The sequence below is a fragment of the Eleutherodactylus coqui genome, chromosome 2 (assembly GCF_035609145.1).
Source record: "Eleutherodactylus coqui strain aEleCoq1 chromosome 2, aEleCoq1.hap1, whole genome shotgun sequence".
Taxonomy (NCBI): domain Eukaryota; kingdom Metazoa; phylum Chordata; class Amphibia; order Anura; family Eleutherodactylidae; genus Eleutherodactylus; species Eleutherodactylus coqui.
The window spans coordinates 286,312,672-286,336,052 of record NC_089838.1 but is presented as its reverse complement, the minus strand read 5'-3'; the positions used below and the strand labels follow the sequence as shown (position 1 = coordinate 286,336,052).

The window sequence follows — 23,381 nt, the reverse complement described above, 5'->3', positions numbered from 1 at the left end:
TTGATTCTTTTGTTCCCCAGGAGATAAGCTGGCGCTAGAGCTGTCTGGCTGTGGCTTACCTATTTAAATGCAAAAACTCTCAGCCCAGCTGAATGTCTAGGTGTATGGATGTCAGCTGTCAAACCAACGATCAATCGTCTCACAATTGTTGAATATGTACAGGCATAGAGAATTATATAATCTCCATCTCCCAAATTATCTGGTATTGGCTCTACCACTGCAGAGTTAGAAATAAATTCCCTTTGACAGCAAAAGCAAGTTTGATCCAGTTGTGGTCAAAATACAGAGCGGAGGAGATTAGAAAATTGATGCATGCTTTCACCAGCTAATTATTTACAGATTGATAAGTAAACAATTCAGCGTACACAAAGTAGTAAATTTTGACAGCGCCATGATGGCTGTAACAAAGCGCTTGAAAATGATTTACTACATGTATGTTGTTGGAAGAGAGACTGAGACAGATCACAATGAAGACAAAGAACCCATCTTGGAATCTAAACCTCTTTTACACAGCACAATTATTTTGCAAATCGCTTGTTAGAATGATCTTTTTGCATGATAATTGTGTTGTGTGAACGCGTGCAGTGAAAGAATGATCAGCGATAAATCACTGATCGGATCTCTCATGCAGATCTAAAAATCATTGCTGGTCTGCTGCTGCAATAACGGTTTCAGGCACTGGGTTGGGACATCAGGTCTGATAGCCACAGGTCTGGAGAGTAGTCTGGGATGAGCCAGGAGTCGGCAATGGGAGGTCTTAGTCTGCAGTATAATAATAAATAATAATAAAATAATAAACTTTATTTGTATAGCGCCAACATATTCCGCAGCGCTTACATAGACAGGGGGGATACAGAAAGACAAAAGTACAAACATAACAGAACCACGGTTACAAAGTAATCAATTGATGGAAACAATAGGGGTGCAGGTCCTGCTCCAACGAGCTTACATACTACAAGTAATGGGGTGATACAGAAGGTAAAGGGCTGGAGATGTGCACTGTATGGCGAGGTGGAGAGTGAGGGGTGATATACGCATAGACAATGGGCAGACATTTAGCCGTGTGACGGCAGAAACAGTATGACTGCAGGAGCGGTTTATGATGGCTAGCAGGGATTGCAGTCAGTAGGTCAGGGAGCATGTTATCAGGCGGAGTACAGAGGGGTTTGTTTAGGGAATTCGGTATGCCTCCCTGAAGAGGTGCGTTTTTAGAGCACGCCTGAAGTTCTGCGAGTCCTGGATTGCTCGGGTAGCCTTTGGTAGTGCGTTCCAGAGGACCGGTGCTGCTCTGGAGAAGTCTTGGAGGCGGGAATGAGAAGTTCGAATTAAAGGGTATAGATGGTTAAGGCGGATAATGTAGTCAGAAGGGAAGCCAGGGGTCAGCAACAAGAGGTCTCGGTTTGCATTACAGATGGATGAGGCAAGAAATGTAGTCAGAAGGGAAGCCAGAAGTCGCTATCAGGAGGTCTCTGTATGCAGTACAGATGGATGAGGCAGGTGACATAGTCAGAAGGGAAGCCAGAAGTTGCTATCAGGAGGTCTTGTAGCAATAGCAGAAGAGCAGGATGAAGTAGAGCATGAACAATGAATGCTGTGGAGCAAAATAATCATGTGCTAGTGCAGTGGCAGGGTCAGGCTTTTATAATGAGCCCAATTAGGAACAAAGGCAGGGTCAGGACCAAGAAACAGGAACTAGATAACTAGATCATGGAAGAAGACTGAGAGTCATGAAGGCTGGATGGCTCAGTAGTGAGAGCTACCGACTGGATGCAGGTAGTCCCCGGTTTGATTCCTGACATCTGCATTCTTCTGTGTAAACTGTCCGTATAAACAATGGGCTGCCTGTTTACTGTGAATGGAGGCAGGCAGGCCGGAACAATACCCAGGCTATTCCACTTCCAGTCACTGAGCAATGATCGCTGCTGTGTAAAATCACAGACGCGATCATCGGTGCTCCACTCTGGCTCAAATATTGCTCTGCAAAGCTATGAGCAAATTGTTTTTGGTGGTACAAGCAAGATTGCTCCTACTGTGGTCAAAAGAAAGTCTTGAGCAGATTAGAAAATTGCTGAAAACCTTTCAGCAGCCAATTACTCACAAGGTGATAAGCAAAAAAATTCAACAGACACAAACTAGTAAATTTTAAATGTGGTTGGATCGAAATGCCTGAAAATTATTTACTATGCAAATTTTGTTGGTGGAGCGATTGAGACAGATCCTAGCAAACAGGAAGACAAATAATCCATCCCAGAATCTAATGAATCTATAGAAAGACAGACACTCTCTTATTGCAGACGCATCCTCCCATTGAGATCATTTGGGCTCTAAGAAGCCCTTATTGCCAGAGGTAACAGTAGCTGACACCCTGACAACTCCTCTCCTTTCAACATTGGATGTCTAACCACTCCACTACCCAAGCACCATATTACTACTCCCATTCCCCACTACAGAAGATTGAACTGTGTTTGCTCTTATTGAATTATGCAACATCTGGTCCCATCTCTGTACTTTATATTACAGCTAGCATTACTGTAACACGAATGGGACTAAAAAAGAGCTCAAGAAAGCAATGGAAGTGATATTTTCAAGGTCTCATCTGGTGCATCTGGTGTACAATACCGTATGTCACAACCCTATGCACTGAGACACTGACAGGAATGGCCGTGCTGTGAGGGGGAAGCCGTCTGCAGCATAGAACGGCTTCTCCTTTACACAACACCAGGGTACAGACCAGCAGAGACAGGCAATGAATTAAAGCAGCAGTGCTGGGGACAGATCCTGGAGGCGCAGATGAAGTATGTCTGAAAATCACTAAAATACTATATAAAGTAGGCTTTATAAATAAACTTTTATATGGAAACAGCTGTTCCTGCACTAGAGAAAGCAGTGCATGCACAGCTGGAGCTCCTTGTTCAGCTGTGCAGTTGGCTGAAGATGTATTGCTTAGCACTGTCTTCCAATATCTGCATAGCTGAAAAGAGGTTTTGTATGAAATATGTACAGGATAGGCTGATAAAACCTATTTCAAAAATACTTAGAATCCATTATTGTGTCCATTTTAGAAAAAAAATTAAGTGTGATTACTCTTTAGGAGTTGAAAAGACTACCTAGAGAATCCTACAAAGATAATTTTAGCCTTGGCTTCACAAAGATGGGAAAGATAATTAAGATTCCTGCTCTGATTGCCAGGTTCTGGCTTCAAGGCCACATAATTGTAGTCCCCTGGTGCCTCTGTCAGTTATTGAAGTACAAAATGGTGAAGAACACTGTACTTTGAGTAGAAAACTGAATGACCATGGCAAAAAATATGCAATTGTTGAGAAAGAGTACTGGAAGCACTTCAATATGACCTTCTTGACCATCACTTTAAATTGGTCACAGATCATGCCCCACTTAAATGGATATATGAAAATAAAGAGAAAAATTAAAAAAAGTCACAAAAAGCTGGTTATTAGCCTTCCAGAAATACACGTTTACTGTAAAACATAGGTTAAGGACCCAAATGGGAAATGCAGATGCTTTGTCCCATATTCACACTAGAGTTCACCGGGGTAATACTGACACTACGTCGCTGCAAGTGGGAGAACTGTATGGACTGTATGCTCCCTATGCATGACCAGCTTTCAAAGGAGTGACAGACAGCTAGCCAAGGCAAAGGGATATAGGGCCTTATTTATCAAAACTGTCTAAAAGAAAAACTGTCTTTATTGCCCATTGCATCCAATCAGAGCTCAGCTTTTATTTTACCACAGCAGTTTCAGAAATGAAAATTGTGCTGTGATTGCTTGTTGTGGGCAAGAAAGTCAGTTTTGATATGAGGACCTATAGAATTTGTACTGTGCGTGTGGGGGACAAGCAGTGCCATATAAGAGAAAGAAAAAAAAACTGAATACGCTATTCATGCCATTGCTCATCAACCGGATGGGAGAATAAGCTGGGCGGACAAAGAGGGCAGTAGTACTAATACCAGGGGGCGCCATTATGCATATCATAGGTGCATATATTTATACTTGGGCATGGTTATTTTATAGGTAATGATACAAAAATAATCTAATGCCTTCTGCTATAATTAATATAAATGATGTAGTGGCACAACCCCTTTAGGTGGTTTAACAGAGGGAGGGGACACCTTCTGTAACTCCTTTAGCACTAATGTGTTGCCATGTAGCCAGGAGATTAACAAAGACCCTTTGCTTCCCATGCCTATACAGTATGTCTAATGCTGCAATGATCGTCCTGATTGATCATCTCCCAACAATTTTCAAACTACAGGTTTTTCATGTAAAAGGACCTTTAAGGGGTTTCCAGGCAACCTTTATTGATGACCTACCCTCAGGATAGGTCATCAATAGTTGATCGCTGGGGTTCGCCACTCTGGACCCCAACTGATCAGCTGTTCCGCCGATCTCTGTCAGTGGCAAAACACAGAGTGGAAGCAGATTGCTATGACCCTTGTGTGATGACTGATGCTGGTAATTGGAGGCGCAGTTGTCAATGATTTTAATTAGAGCTGCGCCTGCAATTACCAGCACTGACCACTACACAGGGGTTAGAGGGATCTGCTTTGCTCGATACCCTGTGTGTTTTGCCGGCAACAGCAGGCAGCGGAAGAGTTGATTGGCGGGGTCCCAAGAATCAGACACCAACGATCGAATATTGATGACCGATCCTGAGGATAAGTCCTCAATAAAAATTGCCTGGAGAACCCCTTGAAGAGAGAATTCTGCTACCCATGCATCCTTCTCGTGGGTTGATCTCTAGTGACAGAGATCAGAATAGGAACAGGAAGTTACATGCAATGATGGATGATACAACTGTTAGTGAAATGAATATGACTCCATGTTGTATCCTATGCATAGCCATTTTGTGAGCAAGTAGCTATTTTCTTTGCGAATTATTTTGTACTTTTCCTTTAACAAGATTTGCTTAAAGTATTGAAGAATAAGAAGGGACCTCGATGATTAGAACATTTCCAAGGCCCTAGATTTATTGTCTCTGGTCATTGCACCTTGTTCTCCTGTCTCTCTCTAAAAAAATATTGTTTATAATTAAAGTATCTTTGTATTCTGAGAAGTTAATCATGTAGGATTCTACTGCATCTGTGCTGCTTTTCCTTCTGCAATTGAGATGTTAAATTCCTTATCTTGCATGTTTATGTTTCTTTGACCAATGGTAATAAATGGATTATAATAGATTTGAATTATTGTAATTAGATCATGTGCTTCTATAAAAGCTGCAGTCTGTCAATCAATAAACAGATAACTTTGATCACACTAAGAGTTGATGTGGTGATAGTTAGTCTCCTGAGCTCAGCTTACCTCTAACAATTGAATTTGGACCCCAATAGCATATCGTATAGCAAATATTGGTTTGCACTAACACAACTTCCTAGCTGCTGACAGTCGAGGAAGGAGTAGGTAGATACATAGATCATGCCTTCCACTATGAAGCTGGCATTATGGAAACTACAATGACTCTGGCATTGTGGCAATTGCACATTTTAATGGCATGAACATCTTCCTTCATGACCTGTTATCTAAGGATGAATGATTTCAGACAAGCAGTAATTGGAAAAGGCACAGACTACATTAGATCGCTCAGCGGCACTCATCACCTGTCCCAACCTCAGGCTTATTATATTGCAAAGTCAATAAACAAGGACATTATATACATATACCTTATAAGAGTGTCTCTGCCCACCCTCCACTATTCCCATACACAGATGTTTATGAATGGGTGAGTGCTTGTGTGTATATGTTGATGTGAAGCAGGAACAGATGGCGGTTTTGTCTGTTATCTCCACTAATAGTCCCGGTGGTTGTAAGTCTATCCTATTAATCAGCATGTTATGGCAGTACTAAGGTGTTTACCTGACATCGTATGTACATGCTAAGATCAGAGGTCAAGAAGGACAAACTGGGTGCATGACTGCACTAAGACTTATATGTTACATAGAAACATATTACATGCCAACAAGTTCTTCTCTTCGGTTCATTCACTTTGCACTTTGTTAAGCCCCGTTTATATGGAGCAATATCAATTCAGAAAATCGTTCAAACGAGCAAAGATGAACTGTAATCGTTCAGTTTAAATGCGGGCAAATGATTGAATGACGAACGAAATTTGTGAGGTTCTCGTTTTTCATTCAGTTTCAGCTGGCATAAAAACGCCAGCTCGTTCACTTCACTTGTGCAGCTCTCAGCTGTCATTCAATAGCTGAGAGCTGCCCCTGATTGGTCCCTGCGCTCAGCCAATCAGAGGCAGCACTCACTCACCTATTCAGGAATTCATGAATGGGTGAGTGAGAGCTGCCTCTGATTGGTGAGGGCTGTGACCAATCAGAGGCAGCCCATTCAGCAGGTGGGGATTTTAAATCCCCGCCTGCTGAATACTACACAGGAGAACTGCCAGTCGGCCGCGGCTGAACTCCGGCTGCAGGGAAAAGGTGAGTATAATTTTTTTTTTACACATTTCTGGATGCTTTTCAGGGAAGGGCTTATATTTTTAAGCCCCTCCCGAAAATTCCTCCAGCGCTCGCCGGCATCCCATTGCTTTCAATGGAGCCGGCTGTATTGCCAGCTCCATTGAATTCAATGGGCGAACAGCGGACAGCGCTCCTTTTGATCGAGCCCGTTTCGCTGAAAACGCTGCTAGGTGCAGATTTTTCAGCGAATCGTTGGCCCCGGTCACGCAATTTGCGGATGCGCATCCGTTATGCGATCCGCAAATCGCGGGAAAAAACGCCCGTGTGACCGAGGCCTAAGGGTGGTTTCCCATCTACATTGGGGTCTCTGTTTCCCTGCTCAGTTCGGGGAGCAGAAAAGGGTAATCCCTGTAGCAAAACTGTTCTGTCTCCAGACGGAACCAAACAATGCCAGACAAATCCAATTGACCATAATGGATCTGCCCGCTTTCCACCCAGCTGCCTGGCTTTTAGACGAAAGAAAAAAGCGATGCATGCAGCGCTTTTTCTTCCTGTATTTTCAACCAGATCTGTGACGGAGGTTCCTACACAGATGTGAAACCAGTCTAATAGTGCAACTTAGGTTAGATAGTTCTAAAATGTATCATGTACATTTGCCTAACTTTATACCACTTTACTTACTTAAAGTTTTAATAAAGCCCTCGAGAGTGTTGCAATCTGACAATATGGCCCTTGACCAAAAAATATTGTACCCCAGCTCCGGATGAATGGATGGAAGGACATTTTTACAAGTAGGATTTATCAGTTGAATGTGCAATAAATAAGTGTTATATACTACACCACCAGCAGAGGGAGTTATAGAGAGAAATTATTTCTTCTTGTACAGGAAAGACATTACGAATAATTAGATTCTAAATGATGTAGAAATTGTACTAAAGCACAGTAGAAAATATAAAAACCAAGGATTTACTACAATTTTGCTACGGAGTTGCTGTGTAGACAGAGAACAATCGATAATGACTCTGTGGTCAAACAACTTGGTTAATGGTTACAAGAAACACTCACAGTCGATTGCACCGGCAGCCTGCTCTTTACTGTAACTCTTAACAAGCCGCTAATAGGCCAAATATGATATCAGGCAGTATCAGCTCTATACCATAAGCAGGGTTGTTATGCTCAGTGCTTGCATAGTGCCTTTAGCAGTAGTCATGGCATCTGTATTATGCCCCTTGGATGTATATAAAAACAGAGCAGCTGGAGGAATATCAGGGTTAGGCCACCTGCAGACGGCCGGGTCGGATCCCGCTGTGAGAATTCGGACCCGTGCCGCTGCAGGGACCTGTGGGTCACCCGCTACTGGCGTCTTCTGTTACTTGCTGTGCGCCAGCTGCCGGCCAGCCGGCGCATGCACAGAGCGGAGCCGGCCTGTCGGCGCATGCGGGAAGCGGAGCCGGCCCGTCACCACTGAACATGCCTCGATTTGTTTTCACGTGGACAAATCGCGTCCGTCTGCCTAGGATTGCGTTTTGTAATGCAATCCTATGCAGACGGTCACGGGCAGAAATTCTGAGGGCAATCCCACCGCAGAATTCCCACCTGTGTGCAGGGGGCCTTACTTAAAGTTCTACATATAGACTGCCCTTTATGGATGTCTGTATTCTGCAATGTCACATAGACTATAGACTGTCATGAAGAACTTCTAAAGATCCTGTGTTTTCAGATGTTTTTAGTTTTAATGGGAACATTTTTCTTATCATTTTATTAAGGTAATTGCAGCTTTTGCATTTTCCTGATATTTTTTTTTCTGAAGCGCCTTCAAACCAAAGGTTCATATCTAATACATGCGGAAAGTCTTCAGGCCCTTCACTTTTTTTTACATTTTGTTATGTTGCGGCCTTGTGCAAATAAAAAAAAAAAAATCAAGTTTTCCCCCATCATTCTGCACTCAATACCCCATAATGACAAAGTGACAGCAGAATGTTAGAAATCTTTGTACATTAAAAAAAAATGAAAAACTAACATTTTGCATTGACATAAGTATTCCCACCCTGTACTCAGTACATAGTTGAAGCACCTTCGGCAGAGATTCCAGCCTCCAGTCTTCTTGGGTCTGATGCCACAAGGTTTGCACACCTGAATTTGGGGATTTTCTGCCATTCTTCTCTGTAGATCCTCTCAGGCTCTGTCAGGTTGGATGGAGGCCGTCTATGGAAAGTCAGTTTCAGGTCTCTCTAGAGATGTTCAGTTGGGTTCAATACAGGGCTCTGGCTGGGCCATTCAAGGACATTCACAGAGTTGTCCCTAAGCCCCTCCTGTGTTGTCTTGGCTTTGTGCTTAGGGTCATTGTCTTGTTGGAAGGCGAACCATCTGCCGAATTTGAGGTTCCTTGTGCTCTGGATCTGAATATCTCCGTACTTTGTTCCATTCAGCTTCCCATCAACCCTGACCGGCCTCCCTGTCCCAGTCACTGACAACCACCTCCATAGCATGATGCTGCCACCACCAGGCTTCACTGTAGGGATGGTATTGAGCAGGTGATGAGCGGCGCCTGGTTTCCTCCAGATGTAACACTTACAATTGAGGCCAAAAAGTACAATCTTGGCTTCATCAGACCAGAGAATCTTGTTTTTCACAGTCTGAGAGTCCTTTAGGTGCTTTTTGGCAAACTCCAGGCAGCTTTCATGTGTCTTTTACTGAGGAGAGGCTTCTTTTTTGGCCACTCTGCTATAAAGCCCAGATTGGTGGAGGCTCCAGTGATGGTTGACCTTCTAGAGATTTCTTCCATCTGCACACAGGATCTTTGGAGCTCAGCCAAAGACCATTGGGTTCCTGGTCACCTCTTTTGCCAAGGCCTCTTCTCCCCAGATTACTTAGTTTGGTGAGTCGGACAGCTATAAGAACAGTCCTGGTTGTTCCAAACTTCTTCCATTTAAGAATTATGGAGGCAGCTGTACTATTGTGAAATTTCAGTGCAGCAGAAATTTTTTTGTGCTTTCTCCAGATCCGTGCCTCCACACAATCCTGTCTCTGAGCTCTACAGGCAGTCCTTTCCCCCTTGTGGCTTGGTTTTGGATCTGATATGGATTGTGAGCTGTGAGACCTTATATAGACAAGGGGTTGTCTTTTATTATTATGTCCAATCAACTGAATTTACCACTGGTGACTCCAATCAAGATGTAGAAACATCTTAAAGATGAACAAGAGAAATGGGAGGCCCCAGAGCTAAATTTTAAGTGTCATACCAAAGGGTCTGAATACTTATGTCACACTGCACACTGGCGGGTTGGATCCTGCATGCAGGATTCCTGCATTCGAGTTTGACCCGCTGCCCGGCCAAAACGTAACTGTCCGGAGTCTTCTCTGCGGAGTTCACTGTGCTGCGGATCTGCATACCGACACTCTGTCACACATGCACAGTAGCCGCCGATGCTTTGCGATGATGCAGATCCCACGATATTTACCCAGTGCTCATCGTGGAAGTATCGTGGGACGGACGGCTTCCATTGACTTCGTGGGCAGGAAATCGCATTTTGCTATGGGCTGGATTTGCTGCAGAATCCCGCTCCGGATTTCACAATACAAATCCGCCCGTAGGCAAGAGGCCTTATGCAGCCTGGATACATTGACAGTTTTGTCTAGTGTCTGTGTGCTGTACGATGTGAGTTGCGCCCAGGCCTCTAAGGTACAACTTACATTCTTGGCTAGTGTGCACCTAACCTAAATTTGGGGACACTTAAAGCGACCCTCTAGTCCTGGATAAACAAAGAGGGCTATACCACTTTTCTGACACTTTGATCTGATCTGATTGACTCATGTGAACAGCGCCAGCCAGTTGGAGCTGCATGTGTTGTCATAGACTACCAATGCACAGTTTGCATTAGGTAGTCAGAGAAGGTGTGCAGCCTAGAACTGAAAAGCCAGTTCAATACACATTGGTGGCTCAGTGGTTAGCACTGTTGCCCTGAGCACAGGGGACCTGAGTTTGAAGCTGGACACATCTCCATCTAGTTTGTATATTCTCCCCGTTAGTGCAGGTTTTCACCCATGAAAGCGATTTTGCAAGACTGCCTTTGCTGAGGATAGTTCATCAATATCAGATCAGAGGGGGTGTGCCGCTTGAGACCCACGCCAATTAGCTGATTGAAGAGGCTGCAGCGCTTGTGCTAAAGCCTCTTCATAAGCATCATTCACATGGTCTGAGAGCAGCTTAGTCCCATTCAAGTGAATGGGGCTGAGATGCAATACCAGGCAAAGCCTCTATACAATGTATGGCACTGTGCCTGAGATGCACTTAAGTTGCTTCGGCGCTCAAACAGTGGTGTACCCCCACCAATCTGATTTTGATAACCTTTATCATATGACCAATATTGTAGTCTGAAAAGTATGCTTTAAAATAAGTTAATTGGCTTCCTTTGAAATCCCTAATCTGCATGTGACTGATAAAGAAAAAATAGACTGTGAGCCCTACTATTTGCATGGAGTGATGATAATCTCTATACAAGGCGTCTGAATATACTGCTGACATAATATTACACTGCTTGTAGAATCTAAAGCTGTAGAGGAGCAGTACATAGTACGGTATATTAGTAAGGGGCTCCAGGTATGGACTATTTAGCCATGTAACCAGTGAATAAGAATGCATGCTAACAATAAAAGAGTGCATGTAATACCCCAATATCTTACCTTCTGCATCTGGGTGACCTCCATTCTGCCCTTGGTATCCAGCATGAGGACCAGAGGGTACAGGTAGTTATCTAGCGCAGTACTTGAGGTCTCTGTCCCTGGTGCTGTTAGCTCTGCGCTCTTCTTCTGCAGGGATCCTAGTGCTCTGGGGTTGATGGAGGATGCTACGAAGTTTCTGCCCAATGCTTCCTTCCTAGGCTACCTGTTGCGTCCTGCTGCCTAAGCCCCACCTGACCATACAGCAGATGAAATCTTTCCCAACTCTTAGGAAATTATGGCAAAGAGGACACATTGAAAAGGCACAGAAGTAGTCCGAGCCCCTTTCCTTGTTCGTATAACCTGCAGGCCGGTGTGTTGCAAGCTCTCTATATATAGACACACAACGCATTGAACCGTTAAATGTGTTCTCCATCTTTTAACCCTTTCACCATACACTGCTACAGCTGTGACCTATAGGTACACAGTAGAGGTGAGAGAATCAATTTGCCAGGTTGGAGAAGCACAGACAATCAGGCCAATTTGCAGCCTGCAGACTAAGGCTGTAGTTGCCTGTACTGTACTTTTTAGATCTCCTTAGCGGGCACACTTTGCACCAACTGGCTCTTAAAGGGGTATTCCAAGAATCATCTTTTAGTGTCTACCTTTTTCCCCTCAAAATAAGACATACCCTTAAAATAAGACATGTCATGGTTTTCCAGAATTTTTGAGGATGCAAAATGATTTTTCAGGCTTTTTGAGGATGCTTGAATTATAAGCCCTACTCCAAAATTAAGCCCTGCTAACAGGTAATTAAAAAAGTCAATGTAAATAGTGTCCAGGCAGCTATACATGTAAAAAGTTAAACCTTTTGAAATTAATATAAGACACTGTCTTATTTTCGGGGAAACGGGGGTATCCATAGTGCAGAAGATTAAACTCTGATGGGGGTCTTATATCTCCCTCTTCTCACTACATCTCCCAGAAAGAGGAGGAACGTGAATGGAAAGACAGCCGAGCATGTGTGTCACCGCTCTATTCATTTTCATGGAGACTGCCAGAGACAGCTGCTCCTATGGGGTGCTGAAGTGCATGCACAGGAGGTGAAAGTACCTGTATCTGTGCCTATGCAAAAGTGGACAGAGCAGGGGAAAGAGGGGAACAGCCGAGGAAGTATGGTGTGTGGTTAAATCATGTGACCATCTCCAACGTCATTCATATGGATAGGAGAATGCCGCATTCATTGTTTTCACAGGCAGCAGGGGGCCTTGAGATAAGAGAGTGGTAACAACCAAGATTTTATAGAGTACCCCTGTAATGAAAATTTTTACCAAAGGGAAAGTGTCTGATTTAAAACTTCAGCTCGCCCCCCTTCCCAGCTCAGATACAGTCACTCAGCTCTATGTATGGTAGTATTTGGCACCTTTAAATAATGCAGTCACCATATAATAATCAAATTCTAGTCCTACACAGTGATACTTATTGCAGTTCAGTTACTCTCAGTGATCATAGGTAATGTTTTTTGCAATTGGAGTTATTTGCTTACCCTTTTCTTCTTTATCTGGGGCGAGACTGCCATGAGAACGTCTTCCAGCCATGACTCGTCTCTGGGCACTCTCCCTATCCTGCTATTATTTTTAATGCCCCTCTCAGTTCCCCCCATAGCACTAGTGCCCAAACGTTGCACCCAAAACAGTAATAGTGTCCCCTGCTGTATCCCACCACAATCTGCATCCCTTCAGCCCTCAAAACTCCAGCATGCACACCTACTAATGCCAGTGTCTCACAGGTTGCACAGCATGTATAGGGCACCTGACTCCCTCCTGGTACTCATACAGTATCCTGAGAGCCAGGAGACGGGGGAGGAATCGGGTACGCAATTCAGTCCCCGCTGAACAACCTGTCAGTGGCATGAATAGGTGTAAAAGTGTGGTTTTACTTTAGAGACAGTGTTTGGTATTGCAGCATTGGGAATGAGCTACAACATTCAACAAAGCCCATGGACAAGCGTGGCACCATTTGTAACAAAAAGGAGACTCTTTCTTCTAATGCTGGACCACCCCATCACAACTAGTTATTAGTGGGGGTCCAATCATTGGGACCCCCACCGATCCTGAGATTTCAGCCATGGCGTATCCTGAAGTTCTGGCAGTAGAAGCTGTGCATGCGCACCTCTACTCAGTTCACTTCAATGGACTGACGGAGATATCTGAGCACTTGAACTCAGTTATATTTAGCAGTCCCGGAACTTTGGGATGTGCTAAAACTGAAAACATGAGAATGATGGGGGTCCCCACCGATTAGGGATGAGGGAATTGAGGGGAAACTCATCAAATTTGCCAATGACACAAAGCTAGAAGAGATAGCTAACACTAGAGGACTAACAGAATGGTATTTACCAGGGATAAATGCAAAGTCCTACATCTGGGCAAGAAAAATGGAAAAAGCACATACAGAATGGGAGGAATTGGGCTAAGCAGCAGCACATGTGAAAAAGACTTGGGTATACTAATAGATCATAGACTGAACATGAGTCAACAATGTGATGCAGCAGCAGAAAAGGCAAACACAATTCTGGGATGTACTAAGAGAAGCATAGAGTCTAGATCACATGAAGTAATTATTGCCCTTTAGGCCGGGCTCACACAAGCGTAAGATTACCGAGCGATATCCGTATGTGTCATACATAATAATTTGCTGGCAATTAAATACATTGCCTTATGTTATTTTGCTCACATTTGCGTGTAAGAATTGTGTAATATACGAGCACAAAAAAGGACAAAGCATGTTCTATTTTGCCACGTACTAGGCGCAAGAGAGCCCATTGCATAGGGGCGGTGTATATACGCGTTGTTGCAAAGTGCTCAAATTTCCCTGAAAGTGGGAAATTTAAACAAAAAAAAAAAGTGAATTTGCGCATGACAGCATCTGTGAAATAATCTGTCATGTGTAGTACAATATCAATGCCATATGCGACGATGGGCCAGCTTACTCCCGCCTCCACAGAGGCAAAACACTGCATGACTCATGCAGGGTTTTACGCATACGGCCATGTGAGCCCGGCCTTAGGCCTCATGTCCACTAGAAAAATACAATCCGCGCAGAATCTGCTGCAGATCCCAGGCGGATTCCGCACGGATTTGCTTTAGATGGTATTTTTTTTGCATGCAGATATCCGCACATATTGCTATCAATGTGATAGCAATGTTGAAGATCCGCACGGAATCCGCGACAGAATGGAGCATGCCGCGTTTTTTCTTCCGCGCGTGAAAAACGCAACTCTTTTAAAAAGCCATCCGCGGGTGCAAAAATCAATTTAATGGACCGCGGATGGCCAATGATTCTCTATGGGCAAAATCTGCTGCGGAAATCCGCTGCTGAATCCACAATTCCATTAAGCTAGTGGACATGAGGCCTTAGGCCTCATGTCCACGGGGAAAATCAGATCCGCTGCGGATTTGGGCTGCGGATGCAGTGTAATTGTCTTTTATTTTTCATGCGGGAGATCAATTGAGCTATGTGCCCTATGAGCTCCCGCACGCGTGATCCGCACTAAAATCGAGCATGTCCATTTTTTTTCATGCTCCAGAAATTTTTTAATTCACTTTCAAATACCATCCGCAGGTATTTATCTACCCGCGGGTGGTCAATGCATTCCTTTGGGGTGCGGATCCGTGTGCAGGAAAAACGCTGTGGATTTTAATTCTTATTTTCCCCGTGGACATGAGGCCTTACTCTTCCTTAGTCAGACCTCATCTGGAATACTGTGTCCAGTTCTGGCCACCCCAACTTAAAAAAAGACAGAGAGAAACTGGAGCAAGTTCAGAGAAGAGTTACCAAGATGGTGAGCGGTCTGCAAATCATGTCCTATGAGGAACAGTTAAAGGATCTGGGAATGTTTAGCTTGCAAAAAAGAAGGCTGAGAGGAGACTTAATAGCGGTCTACAAATATCTGAAGAGCTGTCACAGTGCAGAGGGATCAGCCCTATTCTCATTTGTACAAGGAAAGACTAGAAGCAATGGGATGAAACTGAAAGGGAGGAGACACAGATTAAATATTAGACAGTGAGGGTGATCAATGAGTGGGACAGGTTACCACAGGAGGTGGTGAGTTCTCCTTCAATGAAAGTCTTCAAACAGAGTCTGGACAGACATCTGTCTGGGATGTTTTAGTGAATCCTGTATTGAGCAGGGGGGTTGAACCCAATAATCTTGCAGGTCCCTTCCAGCTCTACGATACTGTGGTAAGTTCAAGTCCCCTGTGGGGACTAAATAAAAGTGTAAACAAATGTAATAATTTTTTTAACAGTAAAAAAAATATTAAAACTTTAAAAAACCCTTATCTGATAAAAAACTAAGAGAATGAAAAAAAGACATTTTTGGTATCTCCATGTACATAAAAGTTCAAACTGTTTTTAAAAAATCAATATTTATCCTGCACAAAGAAAGCCGTTAAAAAAAAACAAAAGTCAATGCCAGAAGTGTGATTTTTTATTTTTTGATATCCTGGCTCCAAAAAATTGGAATAAAATATGATCAAAAACACGTAAGTGTTCCCAAAATGGGACTAATAAAAACTACAGCTATCACCACAAAAAACGAGCCACACGATGCCGAATTGACGAAAAAGTAAAAAAGAATGGCAAGGCAAAGCTATTTTTTTTAAAGAAAAATTATTTACTTTTTAAAAATAAAAGTGTTAAAAAAACTATAAATTTGGTATGATCATACAAGACCTACAGAAAAAAGTTAATGTCATTTTTACTGCATTGTGAACATTGTAAAAACTGGACCCATCAAAAATGACGCGATTGCATTTTTTTCATTTCTGTTCACTTAAAAAAATTGTTAAACGTTTTTCCGTACATTACATGTTACATTAAGGCTAACTTCACACGGGCGAGTGCGATTGTGAGCCAACATGCGATTTCCTCTCAGATGCAAGACGTTATTATATCAAAACTGCCTCGCATCAGTTCAGGGGAGTAGCGATCCTCTGGCCGCAGCTATGAGGATTGCGGAGTGTTCCCTATTGTTTTAAATGGAGAAACCTTGCATCGCACTCGTGTCCACCTAGCATTCAGTGTCGCCATCAGCCCCATTGAAATCAATGGGCGATCCGAAGGCACGCCCAAAGATAGAATGTGCTACGATTTCTTTAGCTCATTCATATGACCACACTCAAAGGAAAGGGGTTCATATTCGTGTGGCATTTGTGCGTCTCGCAATGTATAAATCTCACGCGATTTTCTCAGCCGGCCTAAATTGTACCATTAAAAAAATACAACTCGTCCCACAAAAAACAAGCCCTTGTATGGCTATGTGAATGAAAAACATTGAAAAGTTATGGCTCTTGGAAGGCAAAGAAGTAAGAACGAAAATAAAAAAAATGGAAAACCTTTGGTCCGAAAGGGGTTAAGATCCCTACAAAATTTTGATACTCTCACAGTAATCATTTCAATAGCTTGAGCAGTATTCTGGCGACTGAGGTCCCCCTTTTCATACCAGACCACAGAACTTTTTCTGATTGTTTAATTGACTTCTGGATGTTAGCCATAGCCAGGCTGAATTCTGTTACCTACCGGTATAACCCCTAATACTTCAAGTTCCCTTACATGCTTGATAAAGGGCATTTAAGCCCGAAACGTTGCTTTATGTGAACATTTGGATTGTCCAAATAAATTTTATGCGCATTCAAAAAACTACAGTGTGTGTTGTCCAAACCGTTTATTTTTGAGCAATATTCTGTAACATGAACAATATCTACCATTGTGCCGCCTGAATAACAGGTCATTAGATGAGTAATGACGCTTATTCTCTAGCATGCAGCAGCTGACTTCTCAGCAGGGGTGCGGCCTTTAATGTACTTTGGTACATAGTACAATATCTTCAGAAGTCCCTGCTCCATCAGAGTACATGTTATTTGCACTGTTAGCCTGGCAATGTGTTCAAACAGCAGCAGTATAATGCAATATAATGCCAATGTGCCATCTGTGGCTGCAGCAATCTTGTGGATTTTCCAGGATTGCCTCCATTTACACAATCAACAGACGACATGACAGCTAGAACACTCAAACTATACTAGGCGATAGTGTAATTACATAATATAATGTGATTAGCAGAAATGCTTCCTGAAAAGAGATGTATCACCTACATTTTTTTAGAAGTTAAAGTCTTAGAAACATTTTCCATTTTCTAATTAGTTTTTAATTTTCTGATATTTTATTCTACTTTCTGTACATGACTATGGAGGCAGCCATCTCGCCTGAGCTGCAATTAACAGCCTTTACATGTAAGCTTTACAGCAACCTCGTGGGCCGTAGACACAGAACACAGGAACTGACCCATTGACTTCTGCTGGAGAGTGTTGTGGGCATGCTCTGTGCAGAGGTCATTGTGCAGGGAGGAGGAGGGGTGAGCTGTAACCACTGTGAATGGTGAATTCTGTGTTATCTATACATAGGTGTCACCTTTCATTGTAATCCCAACTGTGATGATAATGAGATGTCTGCTGAGAAGTTTTCTCTACAGAACAGGAAGTATTAAAATATAATTAAGCTTGTGAAAAAAAACAAAATAGTGCTCCATAGTCCATAGGGCTTTCCACTGGTAGGTGAGGTGTCACAAATGGGAAAGTTAATCCCAGTATTAGTGTATCTTGAGACCACCAGGAAGTCCTGGTGGAGTCAAGATTGACAGGGGAGTGACGCCCCCTGTACCTGATTGGCAGAAGAGCTGGATGGGCTGTAGGTCCTTGCAACCCACTAATGCAAGCTGTGGAGGCAGAGAACTGCGTGGCGTGATTTCTCATTTATGTCTGGAATGGTGGGTTACGGTGATGGTGTCACAGTTAGGCTTATATTCAAAATGTAAGCCTAACTGTTACACTTACCCCTCACCCTAACCCACCATCCCAGACATAAATATTAAAAGATGGCACGCTGCTGTTCCCCACTCCCGCTGCCGCTACCCCTGCGGCCGAAGCAGCAGGGAACGCATTGAGTCATTGCTCCTGCATCATGTATTCTGCTTCAGCTTCCCCGCGCTGTCAGTGCCGTCCACAGCTAGTAGGTCCTTCCAGGACCTGTGCTTCTTGACCCTATCAGGAGCTGGGGGTGTGAGAGGGGCGTTCCTCCTGTCAAACCCCTAGCTTCCGGTGGCGTCAAGATACACTAATACCGTTGATGCCTTAGAAATTGCACAATGGCACAACATGTTAGAGAGCCTCCCTGAATTGATCTGTGGAAGCCTCTGTTATCAACAGCATAAGAGATGAATAGAGGATGTTGGTGCTGCTGACATAAGAGGACAGGACACCAGCGGAGAGTAAATCCTTTATTGGCAACACGTTTCAGTGTTGAACGAACACCTTCTTCGGGCCATTCACAAAAATGAATAGACAAGTTGGGACTGAAAAGTGACGGGAAATGGCGATATCTGACGTCATCCAATCACATGACAGTTCAAAAAACTGCTTTCATATCAATAAATCAAAAAATATACCCCTTGTTAAAAACACACATGCCTGAAACATGCGCCATTATCCTGGATCCAAAGTAAAAATGCCGAGGGGTAAGTATGTTAAAGGGGTTGTCTCGCAAAATCAAGTGGGGTCATACACTTCTGTATGACCATATTATTGCACTTTGTAATATACATCGTGCATTAAATATGAGCCATACAGAAGTTATTCACTTACCTGCTCCGTTGCTAGCGTCCCCGTCGCCATGGTTCCGTCTAAATTCGGTGTCTTCTTGCTTTTTTAGACGCGCTTGTGCAGATGGGTCTTCTCCCTTCGGCTCCGCTCGGCAGCATCGGCGTTTTGGCTCCGACCCCTTGTACGCATCATCGCGTAGCTCCGCCCCATGACGTGTGCCGGTTCCAGCCTCCTGATTGGCTGGAATCGGCACGTGACGAGGGAGTCGTTCATCTATGAATAAACTGTTTGTTTGCTGTGAATGGAAGTGGGCAGCCACAGGAGATCTGTAATGCACTCAAGTCCATTCAATGCGTGATCAGCACTCCTTTGTAGAAGCACAGGAGCAATAATCGCAGTTACAACAGTCAGGCGCTCAAGCACCCCACAGTTGTTCTGTGTAAAGGCATCCTAATGCATGGAAAGGCCGTACCTTCCAAATCGCGAGGCGCTCCCTGTGAGTGACTTTCCACTCATAGAGAGGAGTCTCAATCAGAAGACTACCCTCTATGACGTCAATATATCGTAGCTGTAATTTGCCCATGCCCTAAAATACTATTGCTTCCAGGATCAAAAAAAATCAAGCAACTCTGTACTCTTGATTAAAAAGTAGGAACAGAGTATACTGCTCTAGTGCAAACCAATATAGCTTCAGCCATACTGTCCTACATCTCATTGCCTGGTGGTACTTGGACTTATATCTCCGCAGGTCCTGGAAGTCTTTGGGTTATAGTTTAGCAGTTATATCACGATGCTTAGATCCACAAACCAGCAGTTCCATTAAAACCAATGGGCTGTTATTGGCAGGTCATGCAGAATCACGACACTCAGGTAATGAGCCATCATCTCCGGCAAACACTTCATCACCAGGATTACATAGCAACCTCCACTCCGCCACCCAGAATGAGGCTCTGACGTCAGGGTTGGGGGGGATGCTGTGCAGATAGTTATCGTTACAAATAAAACGCTGATGGTGCCAATATGCCATTTTGTCTTTCCTTACATAATCCTTAAAGTAATGGAGGCCAATTCTACAATATTATGCAGCTATCCATGCATCATACTGAAATAACTCAAAGCAGATACAGATACGGAAAAACACTGGGTATGGAAAGTTTGTGAACCCTTAAGAATTGTGAATCTTCCTAGATGGAAGGCTGCATTTTTTTTCCTGTATTAATGGTCTATGCAATGATCATATATTCCTCACCAAAACTGAAGCAGATCCATTCACAGGAAAGCAGAAAACATTTCTCATTCACACGGGGAAGGAAGGGGGGGAGGCATTGATTGGCACTGGGATAATCAGACATGCGTTTATCACGCACGTATTTGCGTGTGTAAAAAAAGAATGCGACATGTCCTATTTAGGGTGGTATGAAGCACTGAAGGAGGCCATTAAAGTCAAGGTGATCGCATAAACACGCATTGAACACACATGTATCACACTACACATAAAATAAATGGGGCCTTCTTGTATTTTTGTTGTGCATGTGAAAAATGCAATAAATACGAGAGCAACAACCCCCACAATCACCAGAGAATACGCACAGTTTTCGTCCATGACTATGCGGCATATTTCACAGACCGAAACTGGATGTGTCCACGTGAATGAGCCCTAACAAGAAGATATGGCTGTTTGTCTCTAATACGATCTGCTCCCGATTTGTGCCAAACTTATACAATGCTGTATAAATCAATGAGGGGCAATCCCCCCTAAACAGCTGCCTGTGTATGGTTTCTGGCTTTGGACTACAATTCCCAGTCATTGTTACAAGACTTGTTTAAAAGGTCTAACATTGAGAGGGGCATGGCCTAGCACCACAGCGGGATACACGCATGGAAGCTCAGCTCCTGGGGAGTAATACTAAAAAAAACCATATTACGGACCCGAGAGGGTAACGGATTATTTCCACTGGCTGATCCGAACACCGAGGAAAGAAAGGTATAAGCAGAGACCCTGTCAGCAGACAGTTAAGTGTTGCAGTGTACCTGCTGCTGGAGGCCGCAGGCTTTGGCAAAAAAGACTGATCGGCGGGGACCAGAATACCGGTGGAATGGTGCCAAGAGGCGCCGGAGAGAAGGTGAAAAACTCACTCTGCCGGACTAGAGAGGGATCCTTCAACCACCATAGTTAGACACCGGGAGTGTTGGGGATCCATGGAGTTCCTCTGCTTATCCTGCCCTGGATGTGCCGCGGCTGGTGTAGTGCCGCCGATCACATCTGCAACCCACTGAACGCCGCTTCATAACAGGAACAGCGGCGCCTGCCTTCCACCCATTGCAGTGTCCATAAAGTCACCAACCAAAAGGTTTTCTGACCCTTAGGTCAATATATTAAAGTGGACTTCCCAGCTAGGGAATATCCTCTACTGTAAAAGTAGGCAGACCCAGTCACCTCCAGAAAGGGTCACCCAGCCTAAAACCGCCATTTTGTGAGTTACATAGCAAGGCTGCCTCCTCAGAGTCACTTGACGTTTGCAGTTATATAATTAATACTGGAGTGTAGGCCTGAATAACTCTCTAATATCAATCTACTGGACACATAAACCTTATCTCCATCTGTCTCACTGTGATCTATATACAACTTGCAGAAAGGAGGAATAATACTTTCCATAGCCCCCTGAATTTGCAGAGTTTAACTTTGTCTTGACAGAAGAGGACTCCGCTGCCACAGAGTGGCAAAATCTATATTGCAGTATGCAATCCTATGAAGGGCTTCCCTTGACCCTTCATCCATTCAACAACCTGCCCTTTCTAAAAAGCCGTCAATAGTAGCGATTCTACCATATATCTGACCACTACCTTCTTCTGTTCTGCCGAGACTTACTAACAACTGAAAGAAAGGCAAAACGTAGAATCGGTTGCCATCCAGTGATAAAGCCTACAATATACTCACTGGCCTTTGTCTCACAGATACTTTGTAAATACCATTAATAATTGGTAATCTACCGCACATTCTGGTGATCTAGATCCTGTTCCCCACAGAAACGCAGCGGACGACATTTGGCCTCTTGGGTGACCGCATGGCCCCAATTGTAGCTAAACCTGAGCTAGGTGCCTAATAGAGGACATCAATTTGAGGAGATTCCTATTCCTGCCCCAACCTTCCTACCTACTTGCTTCATTAAACACTCATTGCAGCCATGCGCCCTACTCAAACGAAACTTGGTAGGAGTAACCTATCTCACTCTACGACCAAACAATCTTCAAAATCGACAGTCTTCGGTCGTCTCAGGCGAGTCCTCAAATTCGTCAATTGGAGAACCTATACTCGCCTAGGATTCCACTCCTACGCGCTCCAACGAAGCAGAGGCTATTACAACCTCCATCTCTGATCCACTTTTACCCCAAATTCAATCTATGCTAAAGAAAAAACTTTCACAAATCTCAGACGATATAACGTCCAAACTCACTAAAGAAATCCGTGACCTTGGCTACCGAACAGCAGCATTAGAAGATCGAATGGATAATGCAACAACGGTCCTCGAGTCTCATGAAAAGGAAGCGGAGCAGTTACACGAAGAAGTCTTGATCCTTCATGACAAGTGGGAGGATGCCGAAAACAGAGGCCGCAGGGACAACTTACAAATTTGTGGCCTCCCCGAATCATAGATCTCCAATCGACAACAACGCCCTTGTTTCAAGAACTGTGCCCTAACATCCCTATAGAGAGGTTGGAGATGGACAGGGTCCACAAAGCATTGTGAGCCCACAAGACAGTAAGTCCTCCGAGGGATATAATACTAAAAATGTATTTCCACCACTCCAAGGAACAACTGCTGCAAGTAGCCTGTTCTACTTCAAAACTAACTTTTCAGGGGCACGAATATCAATTGTTTTCTGACCTTGCTCCCTCAATGCCAGCGAAAAGAAGAGCCCTCAATCCCTATTTAGAGACCCTACAACAGAAATGAATACAATATAGGTAAGGGTTCCCATTCAGATTAACATTTACCTTCCACAACAAAACCCATGCCATCTTTTCTACGGTGGACGCTCGACACTGCTTCGGGGACCTGCAGTTTCAGCAACCATCCCAAGAAAAAGCTCCCCAACTGCATCACAGCCTCCTAGATCTTCCAGGAGATTAAATAGGTATAGCAAAGAGTCATAATTTCAACTAGCACCCTCCATTTGGGACACCTCATCCTCACCAGCTTCCTCCTTGAAATTTACTTTAAGAGAACTAAACTACTCCCGGCATCTAGACCTACCTCCTTCGACGTTCATGAAAAGTTTATTCATTTGATCCTATATGGGAACTTGGCAGTATTGTTTTTCACCCAATATAGAGGGGGTCACTTACTAGAAAGAATAGGCGCCAAACCAGTTGCAGTACATACCATCTTCTCTTTAGAAGGATTCTACCCTCTAGATCCTCTCAAAGTTCAACCAACGATGAGATGTTTTTATAGGAAAGTTGCCACTATTCTGGACATATTGACCCCCTTGGAACTACTCTAGAGCTGCACGAGAGCTTTATGGTATAGTTATTCCCCCTCTTTCTTCAGAACCAGAACAATCCCTGTTTCCATATTAGTTCTTAGTTCAGGTAGATGGGTCCCTCTGTAGGGTTACCCCCTCGTCTTCTAGTTCCAT

General features: G+C 43.7%; 1 protein-coding gene across 1 annotated transcript in view; it reads right to left on the bottom strand.

The window, feature by feature from the left end:
- The window catches only part of GCK (glucokinase), a 40,879-nt gene extending 29,748 nt beyond the window's left edge, over positions 1–11,131 (bottom strand). Inside the window, exon 1 of the mRNA XM_066589422.1 lies at positions 11,108–11,131. Within this exon, the coding sequence (XP_066445519.1) occupies positions 11,108–11,131 (24 nt within the window). The remainder of the gene's footprint in view (positions 1–11,107) is intronic.
- Positions 11,132–23,381: the final 12,250 nt, after the last annotated feature.